Here is a 23,310-nt window from a genome sequence, read left to right as displayed (position 1 = left end):
GAACAGGAGTACGGGACAGTTTTATGGAGATAGAGGCCTTGATGGTCTTTGCTTTCCTGATTTGTGTCCTGTTTCTTCCTGGAGTCAGACAGTTAAATCGCATGCTGTAAGGGACACTTAATGAAATACAGTCAGCATTAGATGTGCACAGCATCAGAATGAATTAGACGGCTAATGAAGACAAGAGTCGGTTCTTAGAAGTTCTAAGTAGGATGAATGGCCACAACTACCAAATACTTCCACTGACCTCTTATAAAACTACATGTGATTCTTAGCAGCACGAAAACAGCTAAACTACAACCTGTAATAAACAGACTCGTGAGGTAATCAAGTGTTCCCAATAATGGCGGCATAAATATTAAAGGGATAGTTCACAAGAAATTAAAATACTTTCATCATTCACCTCAGGTACTTTCCGTTGACTTACACTGTATGGACACAAAACCACAGAGACATTCTCAAAATATAATTTAGGTTTTATACAATATGAGGGTGACCAAATGATGACATCATTTTATTTCGGGGTGAATTATTCCTTTATATAACAAATAATTAATTTCAGTTCTATCAGCCGGCTAGAAAAACGCTTCCTGGACATATTTACAGCAGCAAAATACTGCTATAGTCAAAAATAGACTACTAAAAACTACATACCACACGAACGGGATGAATGCATGTAATATTTATGGATGGCAAGAACACAGACTATAGGTCTGATAGGACAGTACAATTACTTGGCCCAAAACACAATTTTTCATGCCGACTTGATCTTATAAACTGGTATATCTCTCATCACTTATGTGCATTGACATAAACATGGCAGAGACATTGTATCATAACACCACAAAGGCAGAGAAAACATGAGGCAGTTCAGAGGCAATTATCTGCGAGAGAATTTACATATGGAGCATGTGTGATATTTAAAGAGCAAAAGAAACGACAGTGTGGGGCTGTACGATGCTTTGATAATAGAGGAAATATGCAACCTGTGCTTCCATTTTAGCTTCAACAATGTAATCAAAGGGAAAGTTCACACAAAAAACGAAAATTCTGACATAATTTTTTCCCCCGGATGTGGTTAGATTTGAAACCAAATGAGTCCGGACATGTCAAACAGTCTGTCAATGAGCTCTTCGTGCAAATTTTTCACTCGAGTTGAAATTTTTATTCGTCTTTTTATAAAAAAAAAATTGTATACGTCTATTCGCATCTTTGCATTGACATGATATAAAAGAAAACGTGAAACCATGTTTATGTTGTACGAAGACCGAACTAAATCACAGTGAACAAGCGCATTCCCCTATCAGTCATTTCATTACACTAATTTTATGGCAATTACCTCTCGCTCAAATCCAGCAAGCCACGGGGGGAAACCTGGAGACCAAACCGAACGGGATGGAAAACAGGTGCTGATTTGGTGAGCTTTCTTATTTTTTTTCTATCGACATATACCAATCTTTCAGCTAACCCGATCCATATGTAGCACTTATTGGAAGGATTAAAGTAAAGTTAGATTTGAGGCTTGGAAATGTGGTTCAGAGCCAAAAAGTACAATTCTCTGAACTCCAGAGAGTCCAGCAGCAAGTTTGTACCATGACATCATCTCCGAATAACATAGTTTTAGGAAAATTAATTCCAGAAAACCCTTAAAATGAGCCTCCAAGGAATACCACAACTATTGATTTACACTTGAAGACTTTGTAATTGAGGACTATCCAATAACTTCTTCCACACCTTTCTTGCATTCAAGCGAGTCAACCAAAAACTTCAACAAGCATTCAGATGAAACACAAAAGAACCAATGGTGTTCTGCATTTGCATGCACCGTATGTGAAAAACTCAATTTTAATACACTTTAGCCATATTTTAGCACATTAATAAAGTACATTGGGACTAGATAGCGAAAAAGACATTTAGCCATTTTCAAATCAGCAAATTTTATGGTAATAATGCATTTTATATGACATCCAAACAACAACTCAAAGCTTACACGTCTACATTGATAAAATGGCCTATCATGCAGCAAACACATGTAAGAATTCTATTTTACGGAGAATTTCAGACTATTGTTCAGTGAACTGCAACTTAAGGCTGCTTTCAAAAGCACCGTAGGGAACTTCAAGTTGACACACTCTGACAGCCAGTTCCTCTTGCAGCTCAGATGGCTCTTAACTCATTCTGGATGGCCATTCAAAGAGAAGCAGGGTATGCAAGTTCTCATCTGAATTGAGATTGTCACAATAGAGTCATTTTGCATTTTACATACACACATTATCTCCTCTCCCAACCACCAGACTCCATGTATTTGACATGGACCAGATTGTGAAAGAGAAATATAAAAGGTCCAGCTGCAGTACTCAAAGCAGGAATTTTCCATACTTACTAGGGATGTCAAAAGTTACAGCACTTTTTTTACCAAATCAATATGTTTTTGTAAAAAGGGAATGATATAATTCTTTATGAATTATCAACTCCAGAAACGTTTATATTGCGGTTAAGCTTCTCTTTTGTTTAAATTTCCATTGTCATATATATGTTGCCCTTTCTTTCCATTTATGCAATTACCAGAAGCATTTATTCCAAAGCAGTGTGCGCGTTGGGAATAACCCATCGGATGAGCTAAGGGTGCATTATTTAAAGAAAACAGACATAGTAATCCAGAAATTACTCCATTTTCTTTATCACATTTAATATACACTACTCCTTAAATGTCACACGCGTACCGTGTGAATCAGTAAGGCATTTAGTGTCTGAAATTATGTAGGAGCCTGTCTTATAATTGACTGCCATTCTTCAGGCAATGAATGCATCTATAAATATAGGGGGGATAGTAAGTTTTGTGTGATCATTTACAGATAATGGCCGTCAATCCGCGACAGCTGAACTGCCCATCAATCAAAGCAGCCGCAAAATCTTTTATTAACCCAACCGCTACAATGAAGAAATGATCAGCTGTGCGCATCTATTTCTGAAACTAAGCCTTTTAAATTGAATGCATCCAAACGTGAATTTCCATTGTTTGCATCCAAGTTTTGTATCTGCCTTTTGCCTGTCTGGCTGTTATAATGAAATACATTGCACAGGTTTAGTTCTTCTTGCAAATCTAGCAAACACATATAAATCTTAACTGAACTTAAGTACTTAGATTATGACTAAAGTTTAATAATCATAAACCTTTTCAGTTTTTTCCTACTTCCAAAGTACATTTGTAGACTTGTAGTCTATCAATTAAAGCGAGTTCATTAAAACTGCAGGTATAAAAATGACAAAATAACTGTAAAAATGTGTTTGGAACGATATAATAATATGTGACACGGCGGGATATGACCTAAACTGGAATTTTATGTCAGTCACCCGCATGCATGCTTATATCAATAAAGTAGCACCAATATGATGGGTGTATGTGAAGTAGCATACGAAACTCCATGATTTCAGAGTAAATGTGGATCATTTTTGATTCACTACACTGCTGAGAATTCACACAATTTCGAGGATGTCATTCGTCACAGCCGCAGTCACACCGGCCTCTTTACAAAGAAAACAAGCTACACACCATACTAACACAAGCTTTGAAAAAACGGAATCAAATGGGATTCTCAAATCCATCATTTCCTATTTTGCGCATCTAGGAGAGAACAAACTGACACAGAAATGGCTTGCATAAGTCTCTTTGGACCGAGGACAAAGTGTATGTGGAAGAGTCACCAGCTGTTTCTTACCATAATTCTACTCTTAGGCATAAAGAGGAGACATTTGTGGTGAAAACAAAGCCGTAATGCACATGATAAAAGGAAAAGAATATGTTCGCCACACACACTTGTCCCGACCCCCCTGCTATGGAAGAAAGAGTCAAGTCGGTCACATTGTCAGTTTGTTGAGTCTTGCTCTAATAGCACAAAACCAACAATCCAGCGTCGCTGTTACTAAAAGTGCTTGCTTTAATACACACCGACACAACTCATTGAACTCCGAGTAAATCTTCACATTTGGCCGTTTACGTCAGTCTTCAAAACTAAATGCAGATTTATAAAGCCCACCTCAATTCAGAATTTGAAAGGAAATAGGTTTTAACATCTGATTTAAAACAGTCGATGAGTGTACTTCAAAATGCACATCAGTTTTTTTATATATCGATAAAGCACTATATCAGTTTACAAGTGACCCTCCCTGTGATTTTAATCTTTGACAAGGCCTTACTCTGTCAATTTTAAAGATACAAAGGTTATATTCATGTAACACAGCAGGGTCTCAAGTGGGGAGAAAAGGCTGACTGAGTACACAGAGCCCTGACATGTGAGGGGCCTGGAAGTTCCTGAAATAATGTTTATTATTATTTAAAAATTGTGTGCCTACTTCTCTATCCTCCGCTAATTTTGAGAAGCATGGGCAGACGTCTGTCATGCCTCACACGTGCAAAGCACGCATGCAACGGTGAACTGCACGGTAGGCTGTATGAGTGAAGCGGAATGGACTCACATCCCTGCTGAAGGCATTCTGTTATCACCCTTCTAGAGATCTGTGTATTCTGCTCCGGCTCAGAGTCTCTGTGTTCACTGATAAAAGTAGTATTTGAGTAGTTTGTTTTCAGTATTTGTGTCAGAAATGTATTGTTTTTGTTTCTTATAGTGCAGTGGCAGTATTTTTGGAAGCCTGCTTAAATGATTGAAATCATTCTCGGAGGTCTAATAAAACACCCAATTCGCTGTTCTCCTTCACAAAGATTACTCAGGAGACTGTGGTTATGCAGCAGGCAAACCAAATTTTTTTTGGAATTGAATATAGCCTACAGGGCAGGCAGCTAACTTTAAAACAATAGTTTGAAAACAATGCACACTGGACTATGGAGCGCATGAAGGTACAAACATCTCCCTTTTTTATTTATCTGCGTATTGAGGTAAACGTTTTGATATGAAGGACGTTGAGGCAGATTTTCTGACATATTCCATTTATCCCTAATAATATATAAACATTCAATTAAAAATTATCATGATAATATCAAATGTTTTGACAATCACAAAACACTTTAACGCAAGGTCTATGTGTCATGATTCTGCCGCATCATGTCATGTTTCTCTTGGTTTAGTGGCAGGATCATGACAGAAGCTCATGTTAAATGTGGAGAGAGACAATTATTGTTCTTATGGCCTTCCATACACTCTCTCCGGTCTCGTCTTTGTTCCCATCCTCTCATTACCCTCGTTATTGATTAATGCCCTACACCTGTTCCCCTCTTGATTTGGTCCCTTATTTAATGCCCTTGTGTCTTCTGTCTTGTGCTGGTTCATTGGGATTTGGTTGGTGAGTTCATGTCTTGTTAGTATAGTTATTTGTAGTTCATGTCAAGAGTTTATTTAAGTCTTGTTTAAGTGTAGTTAGTTTTAGTCCTGTCTTGTCATGTTATTATATTCTCATGTTTTGTTCTTTTACCCCCTTGTGGGTTTTGTCTTTGTTATTTATTAAATATTGGTTAACCCCTCAACCTCTGTCTGCGCCTGGGTCCTCTGTCCTTATCTCTCCACACGATTGTGACACTGTGTTTTTGATTTTATGACATTCCTACATCCCAAACACAACTACAACTAATAGAATTGTGTGGGTTATGTTTAAAGTGTGCATGCAAATAATCAAACATTGACAATAGTCAATTGTATTGGGGGCACAGGAGGACCCCAAATAAAATTCTGCTTAGACCCTGTAAAGGCTGAGTGTCATATACTGTAGGATCTGGAGCATCTTTATCTGCCGGATATCAACGTTGAGATCTTAATAGCTGAACAGCTGCCAGAAGGTAAAGAAGTAATTACATCAAAGCGGGAATGTTCGCCAAAGACATTATGGATTAAAGAAAAACACACTGACAAGGGCCTCGCAGGATTGTGATTTCTACATAAACCAAACAAAATATACCTAAAATAGAAAACCGTGTAGTAATTCATCTCGCTGGGGAAACCATATCCCACACTTCATTTTAAAATTGATAGCATGTGAAATAAAGTGACTTCAATTGAGGAGGCTATTCAATTTAATGAAACCGAAAGTGTTTACGAATGCCCCTGGGAAAAATGAATGAAAATCGAAACTTGTAATCAAAGTAACTGATATTGAATTAAATGGAAGCTGGTTCTCTGGTATTCTGCCTATTTGCTTTTTGCTTATAGCAGCTTTAATGCTATAGACTGACATACACTCAATGTGTATTTTTATGACAGTATTTCAGTATATGACTGCTGATATGATGAAAAGAGGCAATTACAGGAGAAATAAACTGTATAAATGAGAGCACGGAAAGGTCACGGAACGCACTGCCCGGCACGGAGCTAAAATATTTCAATTTGTTTCGCATAAAGTCATATCAATGCCGTATAACCCGATATGTTTTTATTTTATTAAATTATAAAAACAGTCCTCCACAGGTCTGTGTTCTGTGAATATTATGAACGATTACAAACCAAAAGCCGATAGAATTGACAAAGAGCAAACAGGGTGAAAACAGGTGCTTTCAAGATCGATTCCTGTAAAGGTTTTAAGAGTGATTCCTTCCAGACGTCTAAGGGTGAATCACATTCTATGCATTTATTTCACACAGGAACAGGCATACCATTATTTACTCACCCACACGTCAAAGCCATATGCTGTTATTTCTTTCTGTGAAAAATAACCGGAGATATTAATAGAGTTGTTGTCCCAAAAGACAGGCCATAGTGAATACGACTGTCATGCTGCAAAAAACAAACACCATAAAGAGTCATTTATTTAAACACTACAGGCGCAGACAAAAATTAAGAGACCATTCCAGGTCAGCATCCAAGTCCATCTGCAATGTGAAAGACTTGACAAGACACATAAAACCGTAAGTTGTTTTAACTACACCTTAATACATTTCCAAATATTACTGTTGTATTGCTTAAAAGTGAATATGAACGTGTTTTTTGCAGTATTTGTGGTCTTAAAAAGGAAAAGCATCTTTTCTGTTATTTGGTTATTTCTCAGTTTAAAATTTCTGCAAATAAATCCAAATAGAAACAATATTTTGATTTGAAACGTGGTAAAGTTGTTCCTGATTCTACTAATTTGGTTAGTAGTTTACGGAATGAAACAAAAATGATAATTTTACCTACACACATACTGTGCCTAGAAATAGTACATTTAAACATCATAAAAATGTTCTCTGAAATGGTCTCTTCTAATCTTTGCTAATCTTTTGAAGATATTCAACGGCTTCCTTTGGAGAGTCAGACTGAAAAGCCAGTGCCTATTTACTGCTAATCTTCCCTTGGGCCAATTTGAGTTCAGAATCAAAAACGGCATCGGGTTTGATGTCATCATAGCCAAATGCAAATAACGCACAGAATGGAGATTACAGACCTGCAGACGAAAGATTAAAATTTCAGTCTGTTCGTCGAACAAAGACATAGCTTTTGAAGACTTAAAATACAAAACGTCATATGGACTACCCTTGTGGCGTCATTGTCATTACTGTAGAACGACAGTGATGGTGGTCACTGTGTCATTGTATATGTGAGTTGCATGAAGACCTTCATCCTTTTGTGATGTCACCTTTTTGTGAAGATAAGCAACATAAGTGTGAATAAATAATGACAATGTGCTCACTTCAGTTTGCTAAGTCCTTGTGGAAGTGATAAACAAAAGGACTTGGCGATCACAGAATGAAAAGGGGCAGAAATGGGTGTTTTGGAGGCCCTGTGGTCTAAAGGGAGAAATCGATTAGTGAAGCTAATAAAATCACTCTCTAAAAGCCGGCTAACTCATCACAGCACTGCTGACACATGGCTCCTTCACAGGCAATTCTTATCGATCTGACAGACGAGTTTAACTTCATATGCCTGGTCAGCTACACACACAAACACTCTTGTGAAGGTTGTTAAACGCAGTCACACATTAGATCGGTTTACAAGTAAATACGCTGTGGAGTCAGAGTTAGTTTTGTTTTCTAAATATAGCCATTTCTAAAAAAGAAAACTTGAAAAAATTTACTTGCTATAACCGCTAGTCAGAATGCTAATCATTTCAGCCACTGTCAAGTGTTTAAAAATAAATAAATATGGCATGCCAAAACATGAAGACATTAAAGGAAAACAAACAACAAAAAAATGAATGTTCCAAACAATGTTCTCAAAATAAACTCTTCCCATGAGTCCACTGTAAAACATAGACGCTGGGGTTACAAGAAACCCGAAAAGCCATTACAAGGAATTAGATGGCGGTAATGAATCTGAACATTCCCCAGGTCAGCGCAGCAAATGTTTCCAGTGAATTAATGCAAGAATGCCCTTGGTGTCTCAGTTGGATAGTTCGACTGCTCTCCTGAGTGTCATTGTGGAGTTTTATCTCACACGGACACCTTGGCCTCCCTGATACCGCATCGGGCTAGAGATAGAAAGGCATAAAGCAGCGCTGACCATCATATTAAAACACCCTGTAAACGGTGCAGAGTGCACGCATCAAATGCCATTTCACGCCTTCAAAGAACACGGGAAAGACATTTAAAGTTCAAACGTCTGACACTAAAAAGTATTTATTTTTGTGATATCTGTTTGATGACACCAAGAAGGACTATAATAGTGGACGAAAGCTATTCGCATAGCTATTTACACACATCAGCACTAGATGCTTGGCACATCCACACAACCATTCAGAAGTGCGTAATGTCTATGACAAAACTGTTTGTCATTGTCAAAACATGTACTGTAATATAATGCATGAGATTTAAATGTATGAGGTTAAATGTATTAGAATTCTTCCTTAAGCACCGCAAATATCATGGGTTTGATTTCCAGAAAACACACAAAAAACATACTTTGAATGAACTGTATTCCGTCCATCCATTTTCCAGACAGGCTTATACAGCAGGGTCCCGGGAAGGCTGGAACCTGTGCACTTTAAGTCGCTTTGGATAAAGGGTATGTCAAATGCAAACAGCAAATGTAAATGCAGAATGCATGACTTTAATTGGGAAAGAAGCTTTCTGCCCCCATAACACACACCCACTGACCCATACTTAACTAGGCAAAACCTAACCTTGACAAACACTTTAAATGGATGTTTAAGGCAGCTGATATCTGCTGATTATTTCCTTCACATCTGCATGCAGAGAGTCATATTTAAATCTGCCTCAAATCCATATTTTTTATTTAATATTGAACGTAACACGCTGAATCCTCTCTTTCACCTGATCCCAGCATTCTCCTTTCCGCTACACATCATTGCCTCAAACAGACAAAGAAATGTGTGTTAGCTAAGCCTCACAGACATAGACCTCCCCTTAAACTGACCTAGCAATGACCTGCAGGCGAAAGATGACATACGGACTAATGCGACTGAATACGTCTACAACTCTGTCAAACAAAAAGACAGATTCCGATTTAAATGCAAGATAAGCTTGCCTGTAGTACAATTATTTACTATAATAAAATTGTCAAGCTACACACACACGTCAAAAGGTTCTTTGGTCTCCTTGCAAATCTTAGCATAGAACGAAGCAGCTTTTACTTACAAATTCAAAGGGAACCACGTGTGAAAATGTCTTTTGCATAGAAAATAAATGTTTCTCTTAGCTGTTAAGAAGATACAACTGAAATAATAAAGATTTCGTTTATGATTTTTCTGTCTGATGTGTACTGTTGCTGAAAAATAAAGCTTAAAAAACAACAGCGTATTCTATACATAAACATAATCATATTTCTAATTACAAAAAACACTGTTTGTAACTTTAGAGTTGACAAAACAATCACAGGAAAACAAAATGTGCAATGCTCACCTCTGTTGTTAAAGCTAGTCCACATTTTCACCTACAGTCAGTAATGTATTCAAACGGGGGCAGCCTGATTCAATGTTCTTAACAAAAAACAAAAGCGTTAAGATAAACAGATCATGTGGTTCTCAGCGCTACAATGCCTCAGCCTCGTGTCTTATCATCTGTGTGACAAGACTCTTTAAGATCAATTCACCTCTAAAGCTCCCCAGACGCTGCTTCATTTCTCCTCTGAGTGGAAATCCCTGAGTCCCTGGCACAGCCAGTGCACACACACATCCATAAACACATTTATTTGAAAAGGAGGGAGGGAGAGAGAGAGAGAGAGAGCGAGGAAGAGAAGAAACGTGTCAGGTGGATAAATACAACGGGTCACTGATGCTCTTTGTTAAGCGCAGACTGCATATTTCACATCATAATGCATAACTAAATGATAAAGCACATCATTCTCCTGCTCTTATTTTACAAATACGGATGGCTATATGGATGTCACTGATTGACTCGTCCTTTGTCAACGCAGTGAATGAGAAATGAATGGACATGGGCAATGACAAATTTGACAAACAAAAGAGAGAATCCTTAAAAAAAGTCTGTGTTCATTTGTGTTTAGGTTGCCATCATTTATATGGAAAACACTTTTGAAAAGTTAGTACAAAAACACACAACGTATATTAAAAAAAGATTTTTTTATATATTAAGTACAAAATGAGTGCATGAAAATAGAGCACTTGCAGTACATTTAAGTGCATTATTATATTGTATTTTCTTCACATGAGCCATAACTACATTTTTGATTGAATTGTAATGTAATGAAAATACAATACCAAGTGATAATAAAATTTGACAACATTATTTTCTCAGCTAGCTATAAAGTTAACCACATTAGCATCCACGCCAAATCACAATAACGTGATGTCTATTCTAAGCTTGCGTGAGGCAGTTTCACATTTTTAATGCTTAACTCTTTCAATTCAAATACATTTTGATAGCCTATGTTTTATCATTCATCAGCTGAAAGGGTGCCAACAATAAAACAAATATACTTCACAGAAAAGGTGCATTTATTGTCTTTCATCACATTGCATTTTTTTTATAAAATCTGCATCTCATCATTCACCCACATTCACGTGTCAAAGCATCCAAAGCAGCTGTCACAGGCCATAGCTGATGTCAACACTAAACCAAATGGCGCATTCACCGTGCCCACGTTCCTCTAAAGGGGTTTGTCACAAATCTAAATGACTGGAGATCTGAAAAGGCCCAGGACGTGGAAAGAGAAAAATCAGATGGACGGGGCCGCACCAGCAGAGGTGACAAAACGAACAGAGAAGTGGATTGCACAACCTGACACTTGTGAGTAAACGACCACGCTGGCTTAGATAAATGTGCGAGTAGATGTCATTGGACGAGCCCCGTTACCCCGCAGTTCAGGAAGCTTCCAGCAGCTGCCAAACGACATACTAACACAACGTGTAACTCAATATTTCAGCCCTGGTTGGACTACACGAGCCACCAGTAATGTCACACAGGGCTATCACGGTTACATCTAGTCATCGTTTCCAAAGGGCCGGCATCACCTGTTGGTGTGTGTGTGTCTATTACAGAACAGTAAGGACTGCTGGTTGAATGTGATGTATGCGAACGGCTAAACAAGCTTTACTTAAGCCACATGACTCAAAACAGAGCTAGAATAAAGCTTTAAACATGATCTGTAATGTATCGAATGAACTTGAAATACAAGGTCTGCGCCAAGTGAGCCATCTTGCTGTTTACTGCCTACTTGTGGAATCGAAGGACACACTTGCTGATAAAAAATTTACGTTTTGTAATGTATAAAAGCATGTGCCAAATGCATGAAAGCTAAATGTAAAAAGGCAGCTGTTTCCTAAGGCTGTACGGGACATCTGACGATAAGTGATTGACAAGCCGCTTAACTACAAAGTGCCGTGTCCTACATTGCAGACCAAACCCCTGAAGCAAGAGATAAGAATCCATACGTTCATCCAGTGAAATGCATCGGCTGGAGTCATTTATCTTAAAGCAATAGTCACACTTCTGGAGCATCTGTGTTCCACTGCCTCTCTTCTTTCGTCTGCGCTCATCAATCCACTTGTGGCACCCGTTGAGATCCAATGATTCACTTGAAACGTGAATAATGTGACGTCTTTTCTCTTGTGCGCCGTCTCTGTTAGTGCATGTTGTAGCAGATGGTGAAGTATGTTACACAGTGTGCTTTAATATAAATGATATATTGTCACTGTCAGACTGTTCAGATGAATGAGCGGATAAACAGAATCAATGGAGAAACGAGGAGAGGAATTTAGAGTTGATGTATAAGCAAACTGACTGCTACTACAAACTCTGCTTACAGACAAGCGTCAAAATAATGATTGTATTATATTATATTATATTATATTATATATAACAAATTAAATTTATAATAATCCACATATGAACTGTGCAGTGTGACAAAAAAGTGCTTTATTGCAGTAGTGTGGACGGGTTTGTTTTTCAGCCTATGAGACATCTTCCTTTCTGTCAAAACTCTGGCACAAACGTCCACGTTTTAATTTACCCCAATTGGTAAAAAGATGTACACGATGTAACATATTTCTGCCAAGTATGTTTTGGCAGCACATACATCAGAAGAACATCAAAAAGAAAAATAATAAAACAAATATCTTGTGTACTTCCAAACATGCAGGGCCATTTTTCAACATCAAACAAGTGAAGCTATTACTCACTCTCAAAATCCAAGAACAAGGTAAGATATGTTTTAAGAAAAGCTGCACAAAACAAATCCCTCTTATTTAACAACACAAAGCTCCGGTCATGGAGGCAAATGAAGATAAGGAGCCTGCTTAATGCAAACAAACAGAAAGTAAGACATTCAAGCTGCACATACATTCTGAACACCCACGAATAACTCTCTTACTGACCTCACTCTGTATGCGTGTGTGTCACAGTGACCTTAACAATTTCTCTCCAGGATATATTTTGAAGGTTAATCAAAAGGATCTGGGCGGGGGTACAAGTGTGTTCTAAAAACACAGACCCACACAGAAAACAGGCCTGTGGGAAGGACGGGCCATGTGCTGGGAGGTATTCGCTGACCGTCCGAGACTCATTAAACGCCTGTTGGGTGAGTTTTCTTACCCTGTGTCTGTTTGACAGAAAGTGTTTGATGGTGTTTGAAAAGTAAATCATCTGTGCAGCGTTGCACTCATATGGAAAATTGTACTGGACATTTGCATAATTTTTCTTGCTCGGACTGGAAGTGAAAAACAGTGTAAAGCAAGAGGATGCAATTTTGGGTTTAAGCGCTGAAGGATGTGCTTAAATTAACATGCATTTACATGTTCAACCACATAACAGACATAGTATTATGACTTTAAGACTAAGCCGCTGCAATTTAACATTATACAAAACAAACATACATGCATTCATCTTTACTGTCTAACATTGAGCACATTACAACAAAAACAACTGGGAGAATATTATGACACCTAATAATAAGAATATTAACTGTAACTGCATTCAGAAGTAATCTGCTGATGCACTTTGTTTATCCAAAACCTCATAAGTGCACTACACAGATAAAAGGTCATGCCCTGAGCTCACTTAAACTCTCACAGTACACATTTATTAGTCTGTGCATTCTCCGGTAGATTATCTCATGAACCTGATGTACTAAACACTTAGCACTAGCGGACATTAGATGAGTCAGTGATGCCCACAATCTCTAGATATATAACTAAGCTGTAGTGGGGCTTAATGGTAGAGTGAATATTTGACCAAGATACAACTCCGGAATCTGAGGGTGCAAAAATAAAAATGTTGAGAAAATCACCTTTGAAGTTGTTAATCAGGCGTTTGCAGAGAAGAAACGGGTTTGTTTTAATGCTCCCTAATGGCTTACCGCTGTAATGATGTTGTGAAGAGTAGATGAACCCAAAAGCTGAAATTCTAAGCTTAGCATAGACACCAAACTTGAGAGGGGAATTTCTAAAGAGCTGGCAGTGAGGGAAGTTTGTAGGCGGGTTTCTAGCCATTCTCGTAAGCAATTTTGCTGCATCCACACACAAAAGCAAAGTTCAGATTTACGGTAGGACATTTCGTGTAATTATTTATAAAATATTTTTTGGACCCATGCAATGTATTGTTGACTATTGCCACAAATATTCCCATGCAATTTAATACTGATTTTGTGGTCCAGGGTCACATTTTGTGTAGATGATTTTTGATCACACAGGCTGTGCATCTGAAAAGTAAGGTATAAATGCAATACAGCTAAAAAAATGGCAGGTAGAGTTATGGAGCCTGATGTGTTGAAAGTGAATGGTAGTTAAAGGGGCACACATGACAACACGGTCTCATAGCTTGATTATAAAAGAACAATTTTCCCAGACTGAGATGAGGGCTCCAGTCAGGTTAGATAGCTACTACAACACACCCTGCTGCTCCTAATAGTATAAATCTTTCGATGGAGACCATTAATGTTTCATTCTGGAAAGGCTCGTACCTTGTACACGTCCATCAGTCATTAACTGAGCCAACATCACCTGGCCGGTCCCCATTTCACCACACGATTTGTATGAAGTATTCAATAAACCTTCTGCATAAATGAGCCAGTGATTCTCTGGTGAGTATTTACAAAAATTCTCTACTAAAGTATCAAGACATTCATGACTCATGTGAACATTTGTTTGCTCAATAGGCTACGTTCAGGCCATATCTAAACGTGATTCAAATCAGTCATGTCAACCATTTCTGTGTCTTGAATGTTAGTGTGAACAGTATAAATCGGACTGAATTGGACATTTTCTATTTTGATCCAGACCACTTTCATGTTTAGGCAATAAGGAAATCAATATAAACAGATATGAAGAGAAGCATAAGTATGTTTGCCTACTATCTGTTATTATATTGTCTATTTTAGCACAACTGGAACACTGTATTTATTCCTACAAAACTCGCATTTGGCAAAAGCTTATACTAAACATTTGTTTCTAAGTGGGTGCAATTCCCAGGGATCGAACCCACAACCTTTGCATTGCTAGTGCCATGCTCTAACCACTGAGTTAGCACGATGACTGTCATTTCAGTGAAAACAATCTGATATTTGCCTCCATATAACCCAATATTTGACATAATTTTCTGGATTCCACAAGTCAAATTGCAGAAGAATTACCCAGGGCCGCCAACTCTCACGTTTTCTCACACATCCATTTTCTCACGCAGGGTCGCTCACACCTGCCATTTGTTTATGTGGTGTGTAATAAAATTTGCAAAATATATGCCTAAAAGCCTACCTGTATTACGCTGGTGCTGCAAACGTTTTCGTCGGCGGTCTAGCAGTGAACATTTATGTCAAAATCAAACGTAAGAAGGCGGGAGTTACTGTTTGTAGAGCTGTTGTGGTGACCTTTTTTAACAATAGAAATGTTGAGCGATAGTTTACACTGATGCAAACTACAAAACGCTGTTTTAAATGGAAAAAAAGTATTTTACGTGATTCATGTAATGTAATTCACAATGATCAGTGTGACGAGACAAGAGATAATGCCAGAGGCATTTACTATGTTTTCTTAGGGATAAGATTAGGAATGACACGTGTACATATTAAACTGTGAGGCTTTAAAAGTCTATTTATAGGTTGTGATAAGCCTATAAAAATGAAAAACCTATTTGCATATGCATTATTTGCATTAGTTTCTTTTTTTATCTGACAAGATCTCCCAAGACAAGTGTCTACAGCCTTAAGATAAGTCTATAGCTTAATTCAATTTGAACGCTGCTTTTGTTGCCCACATACCTCATTATTTCTGGTTTTATTTCTGAAATGCTTGTATTGTGTTATTTTAACTGAAATGAGACAAGCTTGATGATATGCGGTAGACAAATGTGACCTTGGGAGGACGCACCCTTCGAATTGAGACGCAGCTCTTGTGTTGTCCGTGCTCAAAATTTAAAGGGACAGTTCACCTACAATCAATGAAAGTAATGCAATGATGTAATCAACTCTTTTGACAATCCGTCTCATGCAAGGTTTTATGCTTTTTAGCCCTGTTTTACCATAAAGGCTGTCAAAAATACATCCACACACACATATGTATATATAAAAATGTCAGATTCAGTGTCATTTCTGCCGTTTACACTTATCATCCAACAAAAGTCTAGTTCATGTTTGTTTAATTTGATGTGGGATGACTCGAGGAACAAAAATATAAATCTGTCAGGTTTTATTATTATAACATTAGTCATTTTATTAGTCATGTTTCTTGAGTCAGTGATATTCAAAGACATAAAAATGGTCAGAAAATTATACACGACGACCTCAAACGCGCACCACAGCAAATGCTGTGACATGCTCCTACAGTCTTCAGCATGATTCACCCGATTCCTATCCATCAAAACAAAAATAGCACCATAAATAAGACCATATTTACCTGGAACCGCATTTCTATCGAAAAGAACCCGTATGTATTTTTAAAGATGCTAACGCTGCCATCTTGTGGCCCCTGTTTCTACTACAAACACACTCGCTCACACGCAGCTGTAAATAAACATCTACACAGTACCAAGTGGTCCAGAAAATAGTGAAACACAATTTTTGCAAAAGCTTTTTTAATAATCCATCAAAGTCAGCAAGGCACATATGTGAGCACATATGTCTCAGAGCTGAACTGCCGTCAGTAAAGAAGATCCCGTGGTTAAAGCGCAGTAAACACATCCTCCCTGCTGTAATTACATATGTCCGGCTCACACTACACCATATAACCGGACAGCCTGCTAAAAGATGCACATTCACCGACTCTCAAGGGGCTCAGCCACAATCGATTCACATCAACACAATTACTTTACTGTACGTTGTGACAAAAACAGCAGAGATGTGAGAAACAGTGTAGAAATGAGAAAACATTATATCAGCAGCATTATAAAAGGCATGGTATTATTTTATGAAATAGGCCTACATGGTTTAATTGATAATTTGCCAAAATATGCACATCAGCTGTACTAACAGATATAAAAAGAAAGACAATTTAAAATGTATAAAAAAATCTATTTTTATATTCAAGGTGATCTGAAGGACATGCAAATTGTCATAAAATGTAAGATCAATGCTGTCTTTGGGGTTTCTGAATGAAAATAATTGTTTAGACCGTTTCGTGATCCTGAAAGACCATCTCTTCTTTTCTCACACCTTTAGATAAAAAATCACATTGACACCTAGTGTACATTACATTACATTAAGTAACAAAGATGCATAAACATCAAAGCATGCACATTATGCGCAACTATTATGATTCTTTTAATGGCAGAAGTCAATTCATATTGTTACATTTTTGTATTTGACAGATGCTTTATTCCGAAATAGTCTATACACTTTTTCTCATTATGTGTGTTTAGCTACAGGAACTGAACTGGTACTGTTCTGTATACAGTACAGCAGTGATGCTATCACAACAAATTCAAACACCACCTCCACACATACTATACACTATATTACTTACATCCAGACACACTTATGTGCCAATATAAAATCACACTTACCAAACATATGTGCTGGTGAAAAAAACGTGACACAATTACAAATTATGCCCTGAAAATCCCATTTACATTATACATTACAATCTCCTCTCATGGGGAGAAGTCACGCTCACACTGTAGCTAATACTGTTGCCACACTTCTTCTAAATGCGTCAGTGCTTGTTCTGTATATGCACAAAATTAAGTTATTTACAGGAGCAAAAACAATGACTTATATTATATCTTAATGTTTATATGGATATTACTACATCATTCACTTTGAGGATTGACTACTGTATTCTGTTCACACAGAGAATTATATTTTAAGTGATTTCCTTCAGAATTTAATGTAGTTTTCACCAACAAATTGCTTTATGTTTTCATTGCATTTTGTGTGGCCAAGATTTCTCATGCACTTATCCACATCCCTGACATATAAAAGTCTGAAGTAACAACATAACGGGAAAAAACATATCTGGGATTTTTCAAACTGGAAAGTTTAAAGATTATTTTACCAGCATGCACAGAGTCATAAAATCATTATGACACATTTGACCTTCTAATTGCGCCATAAGATTCTCAACCCGAATACAAATTTCCATTTTGCTTCGCCTGTCAAACAAGAAATAAAACACACAGTTTTCCCATGGAGTTGAGCACAGTGAACCTGTTTAATGTCTGCAGCCTGTGTGAAACTTTCCATCAATCTAATGAAGGTTTGGCCATCGCTGGTTTGACGCTTCGCTGGGACTTTGAGTCGCAGTGCCAGTCAATCCTCTGCCCATCTTTCATCAAAGCAACCCAAACGTTTCCCTGGTAGCCCTCACAACAACCCCTCATTTGTTTAAATATGGAGGTAATCTGGCATCCATCTGGATCTAACGGATGCAGGTATTTTTTCATCTTTTTCTCTCAACGGTGTAAACAGCTTCTCTCCACCCACCAGCCAGACTGTGAACTCACTTATACATTTTCACTCACTGGTAAAGTGTAGGTGCTGCCATTCGCACCGCTTACACATGCCAGCATCGCCATGGGCCTGTTAAACAGACACTATTCTTAAAGGTCCCTCTGAGAATGTAGCACAGTTTAGGAAAAATGGACATTATTCATTATAACCCGGACGGTTATAATGAGGACACATGGTTCTGCTCTCACCGGGGTCAGAAATGAAAATAAAAACGCCCCAGATATTTCAAAATGACCTCAAAGTAAGTTCAAGTAACACAGGTACTGGAATTTTAAGAAAAAAATTATTGTCTCCTTCCAATAATAGTGTTTACTGTGCTGATATCTATAACATTATATCGGTAGTTGACAAATAAACCGCACCAGTTTCCTATGACATAGCAAACATTTTGAAAAACAAACAAAGAATGAAGCTAAATATAAAAATAAATTAAATATTATATTATGAACAGTTTATTTTCTACACTTTCACTGTCACACCAAAGGATTTGGTACGATTGCACATGGTGTGGTTTATTAGTCAAAGAACCATATACAGCTACTTTAAGATAGACAGCAGTTTGTAATGCTTTTAATTTGCAAGGACCCTGAATAGGAATCCATACGAACCACACGTTTTGCTAATAGCATTTAGTGAATGATCATGACAGAAAGACGGTACTGTACTGTATTTTAACTGTAAACAGCGTGCAGCTTAAGAAGTTTAACCAGAGGAAATTATTTATCGGGTATAATATATTTACATTTACGCATTTGGCAGACGCTTTTATCCAAAGCAACATGCATTGCATTGTACTATACATTTGTGCAATCTGCTGGGATGGAACCCATGGCCTTGGCATTGCTAGCGCCAGGCTCTAACCACTGTGCCATTAAGGCTAATTTATCGTGCATCCCTATTCGAAACATCCATTTGCCATAGAGAATAAAAACAACTAATGCAGGGGACTGTACACAAGCTCCTGCCATATAAGAGTTGTTTGATCTTGGCCACCTAGGTTCTAGTCTGACCGGGGTCTTGTCCGGACCTCACGTCCCCTCTCTTACCCTTACTTTATACACTTTACTTTCCCGTAAAATGACAAGGAATGACAAACCAGGCAGCTGAGTGAAATGCTAACTCGGGGTGCATTACTGTCAGAGCTGTTTACGGATTTCAAAGCAGAGTTGCAACACAGCCGAGGGGGGTTACGGAGCGCCACAAGGTCTTACCTTGACTGCCGTTGCTGGTGAGAGAGTGGAGAGGAGGGGGAAGCGTGCTGACGTTCGCCGTAGGCATCTCTCCATTATTTAGCTGTTTAACCCTCTTGAGGTGAGACTTGCCGTTATAGTGGACCTGGGCCTGAGCGGCCGAGTGGAGTTGGATGTTGCAGACTTCGCACAGGGAGTAGAGCAGTTTCTTCTTCTCTTGTTGCAGCTGCATATCTCTGCTGGCATTACTGGGTTCTTTAACCTCCACGCAGTTAGGTAAGAAGCACAGATGTCCGTTTTCGACCAGCTGGGTGGGGCTCAGGGGGGTCTTCATACCTGCAGGAGAGCAAAGAGATGAGGGTTAGGAGAGAGGAAAGTGTTTAATCCCAATCCAGATGGCACTCTGGTGACTCACATTCTAGATTCAGCATCACCCCACAAAGAGCTTTCAAAAACAGGTGGGGAGAGTTTACATCCTAAAACCACAGAGGTACAGGCTGGATACGAGACGTGTCCGAGCGTGGACGTCTGGAGCGCTTGTGTGGGCTACACGGGTGGCTGAATGTTCTGTCCTTTGACTCCTCCTCCCTGCACGCTAAAGCCAAGCTTCCCAACTTGTGGAGCGGGCACAGAGCCACGGACTGACCTCCTGTGCCCATCTGTTGAGACCCGACTCACATGCCTTGAGCCCATGTGTCTTACACAATGCGACTAGGATGTCATCAGCGCAGAGCAAAATTATTGTTACCAAATTATTATTAAGCAACAGATTCGTTTTTTACTTCAATAAACTAACATCATGTGTACATGATACTGTCTATACACGCTTACAATATACTATATATTGTGGCTGTCCTCCTGAAACATCGGATGTCCAAATGCTCGCTGTTTTCAGTAAATGGAAAAAACACTGCACTTTTTAAACACTTGATGCTCACTTATACACTTTATTAGATATTTTTCAAAACTTGGTGACAAACATAAAAAGTGAATAATAATAAGGATTTAAAATCATAAATAAATAAATCATACAGTGAGAATTTGTGAAAGAAAGCATGTCATACAGGTTTAAAACAACCACTTGAACAAAACTGAAATTGAAAACCAAAATACAAGACAGTGAGCCCAGCAAACGCTCCCCACCGCAGGAAGGCACGTGCAGCTACGAGAGGCTTATTTCGGTCAGCGACATCAGACTCTAACTACTTTTGTGTATCTGGGATCTGTGAGAGTGAATAATTACCCAAAGCTGTGTACTGACTGACTCAAGCCCTCCTGACCTCTCAAGAGCTGCTACTCCGGTCCAGCATAATGAATAACTACAAAGAGCAATGGTGCGCTCTGGGAAACAGAGACTTATATGATCCTTTTAATCTGAAAATTGAAAAAACAGCAAATCTAGTCAGTCAGCCTAAATGCTACGGCTGGATGCTTCCCGGGCTGGATGAGTAACGGGATAAAGGAGCGTAAAGATGCCAACTGAGTCTGCTGCACCTTTGTTGTGGATGTAATATCCATCACTGTGCTAGCAACGCATGTATGTGTCTGTGAGAGAGTTAGAGTCCTGGTGAGCTTGGATGAATCTTACAAAAACCAGGTCACATTTCTATCCAACAATAAATTAAATATATTGTAGATATAATCAATCTTTTCATAGATTTAAGCTCCATTTCAAGATTAGATTCTCATTATTTTAATAAAGTTTAACTTTGGGTCATTATTATTTAGGTAACATTGTGGACATAAAAACAATTAAATTTTCTATTTCAAAAGGGCGATTTTGAAACGCTTTGTAGAGCAGTTTGTCTGTTTAGGGCTCCTGTAGAAACAAAACACCCAAATCCATGTAAGGGGACCCGCAGTGTGTGTGTGCAGATAAAAACAGCTCATTCTAGGATAATAAAAACATAACGCTTCATTAAGTAAGGTCTTCAAACATCTCTGAACACATAGTTATGTATATTATAATGCATTTCTTTCAATAGATCCTCCAAAAACCTACACACTGGTCCTTTAAATAATAATGTATATTTTTACAAAACCACAATGAAATCTTTCCTAAAAACGGACTTATTTTTCGTTATATTTTGCATTGAAATCTAATGCGTGCATGTTCTTCTGTTCACCCAGTAAAGCTGTGTGTCAATGTAAAGGCTGGATGCACAGAGTCTATGTGTCTATCCAGTCTGTCTAGTAATCCTCTGACAGTGTCTCAGTAATCTCTGTGGGCAGCTGCAAACTCTAATCCCTTCAGATAAACTTCCACAAACTTCTCCACCACCATTCAGCTTTCTCAGGAATCTCTTGTATTCAGAGAAAGAAAAAGTGCAAGTGGAAATCCCTGATGTTAATCACTTTCTTTCAATGTCGTGAATCTGTTTCTCTAACCCCTCTGCTATTACTTAAGCTCAAGCTTTGCTCTAGTTTGCAGTGTAAATGAGGCCAGCGAGAAACGCTGCAGTGGTTTTGGTGACCTGTATACGCGTGGGCAGGTTTCCAGAAATGTTGTGCGGTTTGGGGTTTGGAGGAAGTAAACCGACTGCGCTGGTTGGTTCGTGGTTGTTCGCAGTACAAACACATCTGTTCGTTTAGTGGTTAAGTAATGAAGCTGCCAGGGTCCTCCACTTTCCCCCAGTGCAATCTCACACACACTTATGGGTCACATCAATATTCAAGTACCTCCCGGTCTATGTTTGTAATAGATTTCTCAGTTGCTATTTTCTGAATACTGCAGAGTATATACTGTATACCTATATACTTGGTATTTTTAAGCCACAGAAAATAATTTTATTACACTGAATCAATTATATATTTATATTATACAAAAAAGTTATTAAAAATTTAATCAACTGATCTTAGATAGCACTTCTCAAGTCTATTAAAACTTTCATAATATAAACAAATAATTAAGAAGAATACATTAGAACGTTCTGTTCAGGTACATCGACACAAGCAGAGGTCCAATGCCCGTTTATTCTCGCCTGGTGTACAGGATCAGGTTTTGTTGCTCAATGGTTTTCTACCCCACTGGGGAGACTTAATGGAGTTCTTAGTTTGACAAGTTTTGCACATTTAACAACAAAAAAAACCTATAAGAGCTTACAGATAGTATCCAGACATCAGGAAAGTAAGAACTTAGTTTTGACTAGCTTTTATCCAGCTGAGGACAGAAAATACATTTTCTTGGGATGAAAATATTTTAAAATATACAAAACAAAAAATGAAAATTCAGAACAGGACCTTAGGGTAAAAGGCACTTTCGGTTTTTTTAAATGTATTGTATTTAAAACAAAAGTTTTGTTTGTGAAAAGTAAACAATAAAAAAGTCACAATGAAGCCAGAAATGCTACCAAAACCACTGTTGATATTATTGCAAAAAATGATGTTGAGGCATCAAATAGTTCAAATAAACATGACTAGATCTTAAGGATGTACAAAAGTTAGCACACGTGTATTTACGCCACACTATACTAAAAACAAAATAAAACAGTTTCTAAAAAATACTTGCCATGTTATATGAAACATTGAGAGCTATACATCTTTATATTTACACTATATGGCTATGCATTGTAATTCAAGGTGACCTACAGTCAAGTATTTAATCTGTTCCCATTTTGATCATATACTGTAACAGAACTGTTTCAAATGTATGGTTGAAGCAGATCGCAGATCAAAGCAATAGCCCAGGAACTTAAGCTATAAAACATTATCGGTGGGTTGATGATAGCATCATAAAACACACAGACGTTATAATATCTGCCTTTCTAATTTACGAAGCATATAACAAAGGAATACATTTCTGCGCCATTAAAGGTCTTTCTGAAAAATGCTTATCGTAACAAGTTCTT

The 23,310-nt window shown here is 38.0% G+C and overlaps 1 protein-coding gene across 2 annotated transcripts in view; it reads right to left on the bottom strand.

The window, feature by feature from the left end:
• Positions 1 to 23,310, bottom strand: part of znf385b (zinc finger protein 385B) — a 101,558-nt gene that overhangs the window by 57,327 nt on the left and 20,921 nt on the right. For both annotated transcript variants that reach the window (XM_079463653.1, XM_079463652.1), the window contains exon 2: positions 19,484 to 19,798. In XM_079463653.1, coding sequence (XP_079319779.1) covers positions 19,484 to 19,796 — 313 coding nt within the window. In that variant the 5' untranslated portion in view covers positions 19,797 to 19,798. The remainder of the gene's footprint in view (positions 1 to 19,483; positions 19,799 to 23,310) is intronic.

Source organism: Barbatula barbatula (genome assembly GCF_947034865.1).
Source record: "Barbatula barbatula genome assembly, chromosome: 9".
NCBI classification, from domain to species: domain Eukaryota; kingdom Metazoa; phylum Chordata; class Actinopteri; order Cypriniformes; family Nemacheilidae; genus Barbatula; species Barbatula barbatula.
Note: the sequence above shows the minus strand (reverse complement) of the source record. Positions and strands in the feature narration are given on the sequence as shown.